At 42.3% G+C, this 12,577-nt stretch overlaps 1 protein-coding gene across 2 annotated transcripts; it reads left to right on the top strand.

Moving 5' to 3' along the window:
* Positions 1-1,077: 1,077 nt before the first annotated feature.
* Positions 1,078-11,784, top strand: KCNV1 (potassium voltage-gated channel modifier subfamily V member 1). 2 transcript variants are annotated; one of them, XM_027584115.2, is made up of 5 exons: positions 1,078-1,437; positions 1,847-2,117; positions 2,633-3,110; positions 4,042-4,571; positions 7,845-11,784. In XM_027584115.2, the coding sequence occupies exons 3-5, from the start codon at positions 2,644-2,646 to the stop codon at positions 8,354-8,356; spliced, it is 1,509 nt and encodes a 502-aa protein (XP_027439916.1). In that variant the 5' UTR covers positions 1,078-1,437; positions 1,847-2,117; positions 2,633-2,643; the 3' UTR covers positions 8,357-11,784. The 2 variants fall into 2 exon arrangements, with proteins under 2 accessions (XP_027439916.1, XP_027439907.1); XM_027584106.2 differs by having other exon boundaries at positions 1,847-3,110.
* The last annotated feature ends 793 nt before the right edge of the window (positions 11,785-12,577 follow it).

Genomic DNA, 12,577 nt, shown 5'->3' with positions numbered 1-12,577 from the left:
CCGTAAATAAATTAACACAGAACCTAAATGTAATGATGAAGTATTTACCAGGATAATTTTAACTCCTCCATACTTTTTGTATGGAAGAGTTCTTTACAGAGGCAAAGGTTAACCAAATGGAGAGCTGTCAAAAGAATCATAACCTATAAATACCATATTGTTGTTGTTGTTGTTTTTTAATTTTCGCTAAAGTTGCTCTTTATTCTCACAGGAAAAACTTCAGTTCCACAAGGACAAGGATTTTGTCTGTTTTTCTTCGTGGATCTATCTGAAGCACCTAGAATAGTGGTCTGGTGCATAGTGTATCCTCAGTAAACATTTGTTGAAAGATCAGGAAAAATACATCATTAAACTCCTGCCCTCCTTTAGAAATTTGCAAAAAGAAATAAAAAAGTAAATAAAAGCAAACACACTTTATTTGAAAGTCACACAAAAAAGATGTCCCAAGTATTGTGTTTATAAGTGCAGCCTCTGATAATCAGTCCTGCGTTTGAATTTGGACTGTAGGACCCTAAGTAAATCACTTAATTTCTCTGTTTTGCCTCAATTTCCTCCTTCTGTAATATGGGTATGCTGCTACCTTATAGTATTGTTATTATGATTAAATAAGGTACTGAATGAGTAAAAAGACTACAAAATTTCCTGACATGAAGTAAGCACCAATGAACGTTGGGCGTTTTTATTGAAACATGAAATGTTGCTGAGGATGGCACTGAGGCCCACGAAGTAAACGGCAGCTGGAGGCCCCACAGCCATTCAGCAAAGCCAGAACCAAACAGCCACGTTTCCAGTCAATTTATGAAAAAGTTTTTCCCACTGTACTAAGCTCCCTGCTCATCTCTTTATATATACTTTCTAAAACTACTTACACGGGAAAAAAAGATGTGTGCTTCACACTCTCTTGCAAAGACTTTTGGAAAAATGCAGGATTCCCAGATGCTTGCTGGAAATACTGAGAAAACCTTGAACCATGCCACATACAGCAGTTACTGTAACTACCCTAATCCTGAGTTTAGCAGACTTATGGAAAATTTTGTTCTTGAGCGTTTGTGAGCACACAGCTCAGGGAAACGGGAATCCAAACAGCAATCCTTGAGGTGTCTTCAGGATGAATATAATATTCAGAGTCACGGAGTGCTTCTCTTCCTCCTCCGGTCTCACCTCCCTCGGCTCGCAGCATTCCCCACAGCTGGTGCTCGAAACTACGAATGGCTCGCTAGCGCGGGCGGGGGCGGCCGAGGGGCCGGAGCCGGAGGCGGTGGAAATGAGGCGAGGCTAGGCATCAAGAGCCAGCGCCAGCGCCGAGCTCAGCCTCGAACACAGTCTTCCTCCTGGATCCGTCAAGTCAGAGCTCACGTGTACACCAGGAGGATCTAACCAAGGCAACCTGACCAGCCGCGGTCTCCGAGCGCTGCGCAGATGTGCCCGGAGCGGAAGGTGAGTCATCCTGCCCTCCTCCCCACCCCCGCCCCGTGTCCAACAGGTTGGCTGGGGCGCGACTCCAAGGGGCCCGGAGGGCACACCTCTAGTCTCACCTGGGAACGGCGCTCGGCTGCTCCCTTTACCGAGTCGTCGTTACTATTTAAACTCCTGCCCCAGCCCACGCCGGTTCTATTCCTTGTCTTTTTGCCTTCCCTTCTCCTAAAATGAGAGCTCCGCTGTATGCCGGAGAAGGAGCCTAGAACGCCTGCTTTCCGGGAAACTTGTACCGGCAGAAATGGCTAAACCGAAGGGCACAAAGTGCCTCGATACGCGACGGGAACTGGCAATGGTGACCCCTTGTTCTTAGTGACTCACTGGGACTTCAGTTAAAAGTCATCACCAATTATCCTTATTTCTCAACCAGGAGGTCAAAACCAGAGGGAGGGAGGAGGAAATAGAGCGTGAGTGACAATTAGACTTGAATGAGAATGAATGCGAGCAGATGATGCGGCCCCCTCGCCCTGGGCACCCTCCGCCACGTGCTCACGCCCCCAGCGACCACTCCCGGGGAGGCCTCTGAAGCCGCCGCAGGAAAAGAAGACGGAGGAAGACAGAGCCTCAAGTTGGAAAGAACTCAGACCCGGCCACCACTTCCCCTGCTTTCTGAACTTTCCCTCTCGGTCTCCTGGGCTGGAGTGAGTCTTACCATCCCCCTTGCCTCGGTCCGTTCCCACCAAGAGTCATCTTGTCCTCCTCCCCCACTCTAGACCTCCCACCTCTCCCTCCCCGCCCGCTCCAGCCCTAGGTAGCGAAGCATTCAATCCGTACACCTCCCGGGCTGGGAATCTCCAGCACGAACTCAGTAGCGGGGGGGCGTAAGTCCGGGAAGGGCCTCGGTGCCCAGCAGTGTACCCCGGCGCTGTCCCCGCCTAGACCGCGTCGGAGCTTTTACCCCCGGCGCGACCCCCGCCCCGCCTCGCCTCTGCCTGGGCGCCCCGGCACTGGTGCGCTGTAATCGCGCGCTCGCCGCGCCCTAGCGGCCACTGGCGGAACGCGCACAGGGGGTGGAGAGTGGAGGGGTGCGCGGGCGGGAGGCACCCCCCCACCTCGGGAGTCAGGGAAATCCCGGCCGCCACCAGGGGCCGTGCCACCACCCTCGCCGGACCGAGGCTTCCGGCGCGCCCCCCAACTTTGTGGCGCCCTCACACAGCGGCGGCGGGGATGGAGCTGCCTCCCCGAAGGCGGGCGCCGCTGGACTCGCCGCTGGACAGCTGCTCCCTGACCTCGCTGGACTCCAGCGTTTTCTGCAGCGAGGGTGAAGGGGAGCCCCTGGCGCTCGGGGACTGCTTCACGGTCAACGTGGGCGGCAGCCGCTTCGTGCTCTCGCAGCAGGCGCTGTCCTGCTTCCCGCACACGCGCCTTGGCAAGCTGGCGGTGGTGGTGGCCTCGTGCCGCCGCCCCGGGGCCCTGGCCGCCGTGCCCAGCCCCCTGGAGTTCTGCGATGATGCCAACCCCGTGGACAACGAGTACTTCTTCGACCGCAGCTCGCAAGCGTTCCGCTACGTCTTGCACTACTACCGCACCGGCCGTCTGCACGTCATGGAGCAGCTGTGCGCGCTCTCCTTCCTTCAGGAGATCCAGTACTGGGGCATCGACGAGCTCAGCATCGACTCCTGCTGCAGGGACAGGTACCCGCGAAGCGCGCGGTGGCTGGGCGGGGAGGCGGGCGCAGTGGAGAGAGGGCAGCAGAGGTGAGATAGGAGCTTCACACAAACCTCGCTGAATCCAGGCCTCAGAATACCTGAGGCCACTTCCGAGCTGTTAAGGTGGGGTGGCGGGGAGGTCCGGAAAGTGTCAGAGCCAGCTTTGATTTGGAACTTTTTGGACCTCTTCCCTTTTTGAACGAATGTGTGCCAATTCGTTTTTAAGGCAAAGGAGGTCTGGCCTGAAATAAATATTTGATGATTGAATAAATGAGTCGGAAAAGCTATAATCCAAAAATGCACGGATAGAGATGGAGGTTTCAGTAGGGAGCATTACCATTTATCAGACCTAGAACACTAACTTTATTTTATTTTTACTTTTTATGCTTTTTTTGGCATTTTTTTATGTTCAATTAGCCAACATATAGTACATCATTAGTTTTTGAAGAACACTAACTTTAAACTTGGATGGAGAACTGCTTTAAGTACAGGAGATGGAAAATTGGTTCCTTGACTGTGAATGTTTGTGGGACTTTGATGATGACTTTGCTATTATCTTGCTATTAGTACTATTTCTTCATGAGGACATTTCCATTGCACATACACAAAAGTTCCATATGGCAAACTTCTGTTCTTGTTACAAGAAAAATGGGTAATAAAATGCATTAAAGTGGATTTGCTTTGTATAAATCCCTTTGTGTAAATTTCTACCAAGAAAGGTTCATTTTAAAAATACTAATCCTAAACAGAAATTCTGAGTACTGTGGGCAGGAGACAGCCTGGGTAAAATATGAATGGGCATTTTCTGCATTTTTACCAAAATAAAAAGCATGACCTCACTGCTAAGTTTAATTTTCTTTTGACGTCTGTATTTTTTTTAAAGTTAGACTAATCACCAAGTTGTTTTCTCTAAAAGATACTTCAGAAGAAAGGAGCTGAGTGAAACGTTAGACTTTAAGAAGGACACAGAAGACCAGGAGAGTCAACATGAGAGTGAACAGGACTTCTCCCAAGGACCTTGTCCCACTGTCCGTCAGAAGCTCTGGAACATCCTGGAGAAACCTGGATCTTCCACAGCTGCTCGAATCTTTGGGGTCATCTCCATCATCTTTGTGGTGGTGTCCATCGTCAACATGGCCCTGATGTCAGCTGAATTAAGCTGGCTGGACCTGCAGCTGCTGGAAATCCTGGAGTATGTGTGTATTAGCTGGTTCACCGGGGAGTTTGTCCTGCGCTTCCTGTGTGTGCGGGACAGGTGCCGCTTCCTGAGAAAGGTGCCAAACATCATCGACCTCCTTGCCATCTTGCCCTTCTACATCACTCTTCTGGTAGAGAGCCTGAGTGGGAGCCAGACGACACAAGAGCTGGAAAATGTGGGGCGCATTGTGCAGGTTTTGAGGCTGCTCAGGGCTCTACGCATGCTAAAGCTGGGCAGACACTCCACAGGTATTCAAATTTCAGTGATTTTTTTTTTAATTTGCCATTGTTCGTAAACATTAGTGCTTGACTACAGTCCAAGAGAAGTGACCGTGAATTGATACTCAGAATTACCAACTCCCAATCCTATACCCAACCAGGGTCTCCAAAAAGGGATTGGGGAGCAAAACCCTGAAGTTGCTATCACAGGTAGAGAGGAGAAGATGCCTCTCACACTCCTTCTCTCCATAAGACATGTGAAAAACAGTTTGACCCCTTGTTGCCCTCAATTTATTTTAACCCAGTGCTCAGAAGTTGTACAAAAATTAAAGACACTCTGCCTCTAGAAGGTTCTAGATAAAATATGCATAAACCACATAAAAAATATGCACAAATTATTCATGATCTATAGGGACATAAGCCAGTTTCTCTTCTGTGTCCAAGGAAGGGCTTACCACACACGTTCCTGGGCAAAAAAGATAGTCAGCCTTGCAGGGCTTTCTTTAGCCATGCAGAAACTGGGATGACCAGGCACTGGTGGCCATCCCATGATTTTTGAAGAAACAATGGAAATATTTGCTTTGTAAGAAAGTTGAAAACACTGGTTAAATGCTTTATCTAGTATCTGAGAATCTTCTTGTCCCTAAACCGGGATGCGTGAGAGATATGGTAATAAGAATTCCTTAAAATCTAATGAAAATCTGACGAACACTCGCCCTAGAAAAATCTCCACACAACACTCAATTGTGCATGAAAGTTATAGTCAATGTCAGGGGAAGTCACACAAATCCATTAAAGATGATTCTTGTGTTCCTGAGGGCAGCGATTCTCAGTGGCTGGTCCTGTGGCTGTTGGATGTTCTGGAGTTACCTTATGTTAGGTTTTGATGAAAAGCTTGTTAAAAGGCAAATTCTGAACCTCAATCTGTGAACAGACAGATTTTAGTATTTGGGGGTGGATTGAGGAGCATGCATTTTAACAAGCCCACAAGGGATTTTGTGTGGACTATAAGACACACTGGAGTAGAATGCCATGTTAATATGGCACATATAAATGCAATACACAAGAATACAAATAATTTAGCTAGAAAGTCCTACTACCACCTTATTTCCCCAGATATGTGTTAACTGGTTACCTAAAAGAAGTTGATGGTTGTTGTCTCTCCCTATTAAAATAGGGAGAAATTAACTTCAAATATGTTTTTTTCCCCACATGTCTGAGGTAATTAGGACTTCTCCTAACATAATTTGGTAGTGTATTTTCCTAGCTACTCTCACGTAGCAGGGATTTGATAATGGGGTTTCCAACAACTTTTAGAAGTACCACTCTTTGTTTTCTGACACACATAATGGGATGCTTTCTTCTAGTATTTATAAACTCCTCACAAGATTCGATTTAAAAACACCCAGTAAAGACTACATTTTTTCCCAAAAGAAAAGAAAAAGAAAATAATAGTAATTTCCACCATGTCACCTCTTCACGGGTTTTTTTTTTTTTTTTTCAGTTCCAAAGCAGTACAAAGTATTAATAAAGCCTTAGTTTATTGAAAGGATATGAACGCTTACGTAAATATTGGACAATTTTATCTTAAGCATTACATTTAGCAATATATAGACATAGATGACATAGTTCCCCATGTATTAACTATAAACATAAGATGAGAGGTATTCTAGAATAACAGGAGGGCAATGGTGGGCCAGAGAGCCAAAGTTTAAGTCCTGGCTCTGCAGCTCTGTACTAGATATGCCACTTCTCTGTGCCTCAGTCTCATCTGTAAAATGGCACAATAATTACATCAATTTCATATTGTTTTTTAAGGATTATCTGAGTTAATAGATGTAGCATGCAGAAATTTAGACCACTTTGTGTTTCTTTACAAAATTATTTAGAATATTTCATCTTGAAATGAAAACAGTCTTCTAAACACTGTGCTTTTCTGCATATGCTGTCAATATTTTTCAGAAATACAATTCAATGCAGACACATCAAGGTCAGCTTTCTAAAAGATATTCTAAAGACATTGTAAAAAGAATCTCCTTTTGAAGTTAAATGTCAAAATTAACATTCCTTAATCTTTAAAAAATAGCTGGTAAATAATTTAAGAATATCTTGAAGTTTTAAGAACCAAATTTAAAAATAATGAGAGCACAAATGGCATTTTAATGAAATTTCAAATAGTCTCTAGTGAATAAAAATTAACATGATTCTAGGAGGCATTGCTTTGACCTTCAGAGACAGCATCATTATGACTTCAGGCTGATATGACTTCAAAATGTAGATACACCTTCAGCAGTGTTTGTGAACTCTGGTGTCAGGGAAGATAGCTTAGTCAAAATTGCAGTCCCATTATGGGCTCATCTGACTCTCCTTAGGGTTGAGTCTCTGGAGATGGGATTAGACTCTCCTGGGTCTGTCTCCCAGGGGTTCAGTGAATCCTCAGAAGAGCAGTAGGGAATGCACCAATGCCTCTAGTGAGTGAATTTCCCAGTAGCTTCAGTCCCCCATACCTTTTTGCAGTGAAGGAATAATCTGTATTCAGGTCTATCTCCTTACAGGAAAGCAGAAATTCTATGTACTCAAGGGAAATGTTTCCCTATAGCTTTGGTACTATGGGTGCGAATTTGAGTGGGTATCACGGGAGTTCAGGAATCCCTCCTGATAAACCTTTAAGAATGCCCCGTGAATGTACGTAGGATGTTCTCGTGTCAGTGCGGTCACTGATGCTTAACTCACTCCTGCTCCTTCACTTCGTTCTCATGGTGGACATCCTTTACTGCTTCTGGCTTTCAGATAACAATGCCCTGACAGTGTTTACCTTCGTTAGGAGGGTGAGTAAAGCAGACACATAAAATGTTAGAAAAGTGTGCCAAAGTGACACATGGAAATGCAGGTCTGGCTAAGTGAGCCCTCCACTTGCCATGATGCACAGGTCTCCAATTTTATGGACTAAAGTATAATTCCTGTCGTACATCCCCTTCCTGCCTTGTAGTCTCATCTGTCACTTTTTTTTTTTTAATAACTAGTAGGTGTTTAGTAAACATATAAGTGCATGAATGAATCTAACTAGATTTCTTTCTATCCTTTACAATCTGGCCCCACCAACTAGACTATGAGCTCCCTGAAGAAAAAGATTATGATTTATCATCTCAGTATCCCCAGAACACTGCCCAATGCTGGAGACATGTCAGATGTGAAATGCATGTTTGTGGGCAGAGAGCTGGGCAGGAGAGGGGAAGAGAGGGAAGTGGAAGGTGGCGAGGGACCGAGGGGTGCCAGTGACTGACGACAGTTGTTCTATTCCAGGATTACGCTCACTCGGGATGACAATCACCCAGTGTTACGAAGAAGTCGGCCTACTGCTCCTATTTCTGTCTGTGGGAATTTCTATATTTTCCACGGTGGAATATTTTGCTGAGCAAAGCATTCCTGACACAACCTTCACAAGTGTCCCTTGTGCATGGTGGTGGGCCACAACATCCATGACTACTGTGGGCTACGGGGACATTAGACCAGACACCACCACAGGCAAAATTGTGGCCTTCATGTGTATATTATCAGGAATCCTTGTCTTGGCCTTGCCTATTGCTATTATTAACGACCGCTTCTCCGCTTGCTATTTCACCTTAAAGCTCAAGGAAGCAGCCGTTAGACAGCGGGAAGCTCTGAAGAAGCTCACCAAGAATATAGCCACTGATTCATATATCAGTGTTAACTTGAGGGATGTCTATGCCCGGAGTATCATGGAGATGCTTCGGTTAAAGGGCAGAGAAAGGGCAAGTACTAGGAGCAGTGGGGGAGATGATTTCTGGTTTTGAATTCACTTTCAATTCATGTACAAAAGCTTGTGTACAACTAACTCAACTGATAAAACCTTGAAATGGATGTCTGTATACTGTTGAAGAGTCTCTTTTGAGTACTACCCGTGTTAGTTTTTACTGATATATTGCTTGGTCTGCTAGAATAGTTCACATCCCCCAAACCAAGTGCACACTGAGTCTCAAAACTAGTCATTTAACACAACCCAATACAAGTAGGCCAAATGTCTGAATTGTCAAACATAAAATAATAGTGCAATAAATACAACAAAGTTTCAAGTTTTACGTATCACTAATTTTAGAAGTTCTTTGCACCACTAACCTAAGAGAATGGGAGTTAAACTGCATAGCCCAGAGCAAAGATAAGTGAATCTTTAGAAACATACTGAACAACTTTGCTATTTAAAGACATTCTCCAAGTAAAGAAATCACTCTTTTTTCCATCAGTTAAAGCTGTTAAATACAACAATTCGCTTTGCAAATGAAAATCCTGATTTGATGGCCATAGATGGTGACCCTATCTTCCCTCTGGCGCAAACCACTGGTCACAGAGGGACTAAGTTCTGATTCCCATCATTACTATCCGAGGTGGAAATCCCCAGACTGCTTAGCCGACAGCAGAAGAGTGTTGCATAGAGGCTTCGAGAACTGTGCCTCCTCATCCTCCCCACCGAATGCAGTAATGTAGTCTAGAGTAGGTGTCTCCCGCACCCCTGGCAAATCAGATGGTCTTAAAAAATCTCTTTATTGATGCAGTGTTCAAATTATGTCTTTAAAATCACAAACATATAAAGGTGAAGTAGTGAACATCCTAAATATATACGATGAAATTATTAAATAGTCTTATTTCATAAAATGAGAATGATATGTTGAATGATATCACTGGTTGGAACTTGAAGATCTTTTATTTGTTAACAAAAAAATATTATGGATAGTTTTCCAACTGTTGGGGCAAATAGCAAATGTTCAAACTGTACACATTTAGACGGTCATCCGTGATAATGATAAAATTCATGGACATTCTGTTATATTGATTAAAACCAAAAGTTCTAAACCTAAGAATTAGTTCATGATTCCCAATATTCTAGTTAAGGAGATTTTAAAAACTAAGAGTGATATGGAGTATCATTTTAATACCTGCATTTTCATCGTGTTTAATAGTGCCCCCAAGGGGATGAAATTGGTTCTTAGGGGGCAAAAATATCAGTCTTTTTATTCATAAAACAGATATATACATGTAATACCTGAACAGATATAGAGTATATCCATGGTGTTAAAATTTCATGGGGTAGAAAAATTAGGGGGAAAAAATGCCTAAGAGGCTCTCTGCCAGGGTTGGATGGTGATAAGAAATACACATTGAGAAATACTGCTTTAATATATGGCTATACCATTTAACTATGGGTTAAACAAGTCTATTTAAAACACCCTATTATATTATGAACCACAAAAAAAGGGGGGGCAGAAAAGGAGGCAGGAAGGAAAGAAGAGAGAAGCCAATCAATTATAAGAGGCCATTGATTATAAAATGCATCCAGATTTTGGATATGTAAAAATTTTAAATATGCATCTTAAATCAATAAAATATCATATATACTACCTCCGGTTTTCTGGTATGCATGCTTAAGCTCTGAAAACATTTTCAATGATGTCATGAGTTTTAGATTGTATGCTAAAATATTTTAATCCGCTTGGCTTGTTTCCAGTTCTCCCAAATATTATGAAAGATTTAGGAGATATAAATGGTAATAAAATAAATATTTTCCCTCTTACACAATTCACAGGTGCTGGACATTTGCCCATAGGGTCACTAATTCTAGTATAAATCCCATCCATAGTCTGAAGGCAAAACGGAAGTTAGATACAGAAGCCAAACTTAACCGTGACTTCTCTAGAACTTTCCTCATTAAGAATAGTTGCTCTGATCCAGATCTGTGCTCTATACTCACTGTGTATTATGTCATTAATCCCAAAATATCCCTACTAAACAATTATTATACTGTTTTTAAGTATTAGTTCATTACATTTACTCATTCAACAGATATTTATTTAGAACCTATCTGTGCGCTGGGCACTGGAGATTCTTAAACCAGACTAAGTCCTATTCTCTTGTACTTAATATTCTGTGCGAGAGTTTGAGGGGAACACAGATGATAAGACTGAGTCATAAGAAGGTGAAATAACCTGCCTAAATTCACACACTCCATGTACAGGTGACAGAGCCAGGAATGAATCCCAATCTCCTGGACCTCAAAAATGATACTCCTAAAAGTCATATTAGAGATTTCATTATTCCCACACAACCTGTGGATAGGGATTCACTTCATAGCCAGGCAAGCCAATTTCTTGTGGATGGAGAGGTTTAATATGCCTTAAGAAAAATTTCAGCTTATTCTCAGAGGTGGAATGGTGCTTATAAAGAACAGCTGTTGTCATGCTTTATAGTCATTATTAGACAAGAAAAATACTATCTTTAGAATAATTGATAGCTAAAAAAGGAAAAAAAAAGAAAAATTAAAAACTGTATTCCATATATTTTTTTTCTACCACCAAAGATTCTAAACATGTTCTTCACAAATGTGGTATGTTAACAGTATATATTTTGTCAAGATGTGGACATTTCAAAAGAAAATTTTAAATACCATTGCTTAGTCAACTTTGCTGTTAGAGAAAATAACAGTGTACTTATTCAGCAATGTACATATAAGCAAACCAAAGTTAATTTAAGTAACATATGAAATAACTGTTAGTTTTATAGCCCATCATTTAAAAAGCATTTGATATTTTTCATAAATGTAAGAATTATTGCTACAAAACAATATTTAATTTGGAAATATAAATAATGGAATTATTGGTTTTCTTTAAGCTATTTAGAGAACACTAATTAAAAACATTGCGTGCACAGAGGTAATGTTTGAACACCCAAAAGAGCAATTTTAAGAAATCACTATGGTATCTCTAGTAGAAGTGGCATGATGTTCATGTTTTACTGGTTTTTTCCCTATATATACAAGGAATTGTTGCATTTATCATTTTAATGCAAATTAGTGTTATGATGTATTAGATGCACAAAGAATTAACTGAGGTAGAAATCTCAGTGCTGTGTTTCAATGTGGAATTCTTACTCTGATTAAATCTTTGACTAAGCTCTTGTAGAAAATATATATGCTGGCCCAAGTTATCTGAGCGAAAGATTATCATTGGGTAAGATTAATGCTTTGACAAACATTTCCGCTGAAACATTTTGTTAACATGAAAAGTCTGCTCTTTTGAAATATTAACCATTAATATCTCTGTCTTATCAATTTCAATTCAGGTCCAAGATATCCATTGGCAAATGACATGTTTTAGTGCTTCCCTTGGTGATTTTCTTTCACAAAGCACCACCGCTCCCAAACTTCTTTCCAAGCCATGCTGATACATGAAATAAAAATGTCACATAGAAGAGTTTTACTCATAAACCCCACTGGCAATTGCTTATGTGGTATGTCTTTAGGGCTAATGGGAAACATCTTCCCTTGCCTTCTATTAGAATCACTCCCTTGCTTATCCCCTCAACTCTGTTGCCCCTCTCTTCCTGGTTTGGAATCGGTAAGACCCAAATCCTAATTAAGTCCAATCTCATGCCTCCATGTGCCTGCCTCCGCAGAACTGATCACAAGGACAGAAAAAAAACCAACGTATGCAGACTGCTTTCATTTTGCATTCTTGCCTACAACCCCGAATGGGTTCTTAATGCTGCTAGGCAATCATACTGCAATTCCTGAATGTATTCATTCTCTCTAGATAAATATCCTTTTCATTGCGCTTTCACTCAGAAAATAGAATCAAATTTTCCACAAGGGCCGACACCCACATTTATCCACCTACATCCACCTGTGCCTATTCACTCTGCCTTTCCTCCTATTACGTGGATTGAACTGTGCATCCTAGCCCCTCTCTCCAGCTCTAGGATACTGTTTCAGAAAGCCTACCCCTCTCCCTATTATACCATCACTTTTCCCTCTCACTACTGGATCATTTCTATCAACATATAAACGTGATTAATTTTTCCCATCTTAAAAACAAAAACTAAAGCAAACAAATGAATTTTTACAACTCCTAGAATCTATGTCACCCTCTAGGAAACACCTCACTCTCTGGTCTCCTTGGCAAAACTCCTTGACAGCACTTTTATACTCACTTCATTTCTATATTCACTATTTTTCCCTATTCTCCAAA

This window comes from Zalophus californianus, chromosome 4 (genome assembly GCF_009762305.2).
Source record: "Zalophus californianus isolate mZalCal1 chromosome 4, mZalCal1.pri.v2, whole genome shotgun sequence".
NCBI lineage: Eukaryota > Metazoa > Chordata > Mammalia > Carnivora > Otariidae > Zalophus > Zalophus californianus.
The sequence above is the reverse complement of the archived record's forward strand: the minus strand, read 5'-3'. Positions and strand labels throughout refer to the sequence as shown.

Excerpts from the sequence above, each read along its gene's own strand:
- KCNV1 (XM_027584115.2), top strand. The coding sequence starts at position 2,644 with ATGGAGCTGCCTCCCCGAAGGCGGGCGCCGCTGGACTCGCCGCTGGAC. Across the intron at positions 3,111-4,041 it reads GACTCCTGCTGCAGGGACAG|ATACTTCAGAAGAAAGGAGC; the intron begins GTACCCGCGAAG and ends TTTCTCTAAAAG. Across the intron at positions 4,572-7,844 it reads GCTGGGCAGACACTCCACAG|GATTACGCTCACTCGGGATG; the intron begins GTATTCAAATTT and ends GTTCTATTCCAG.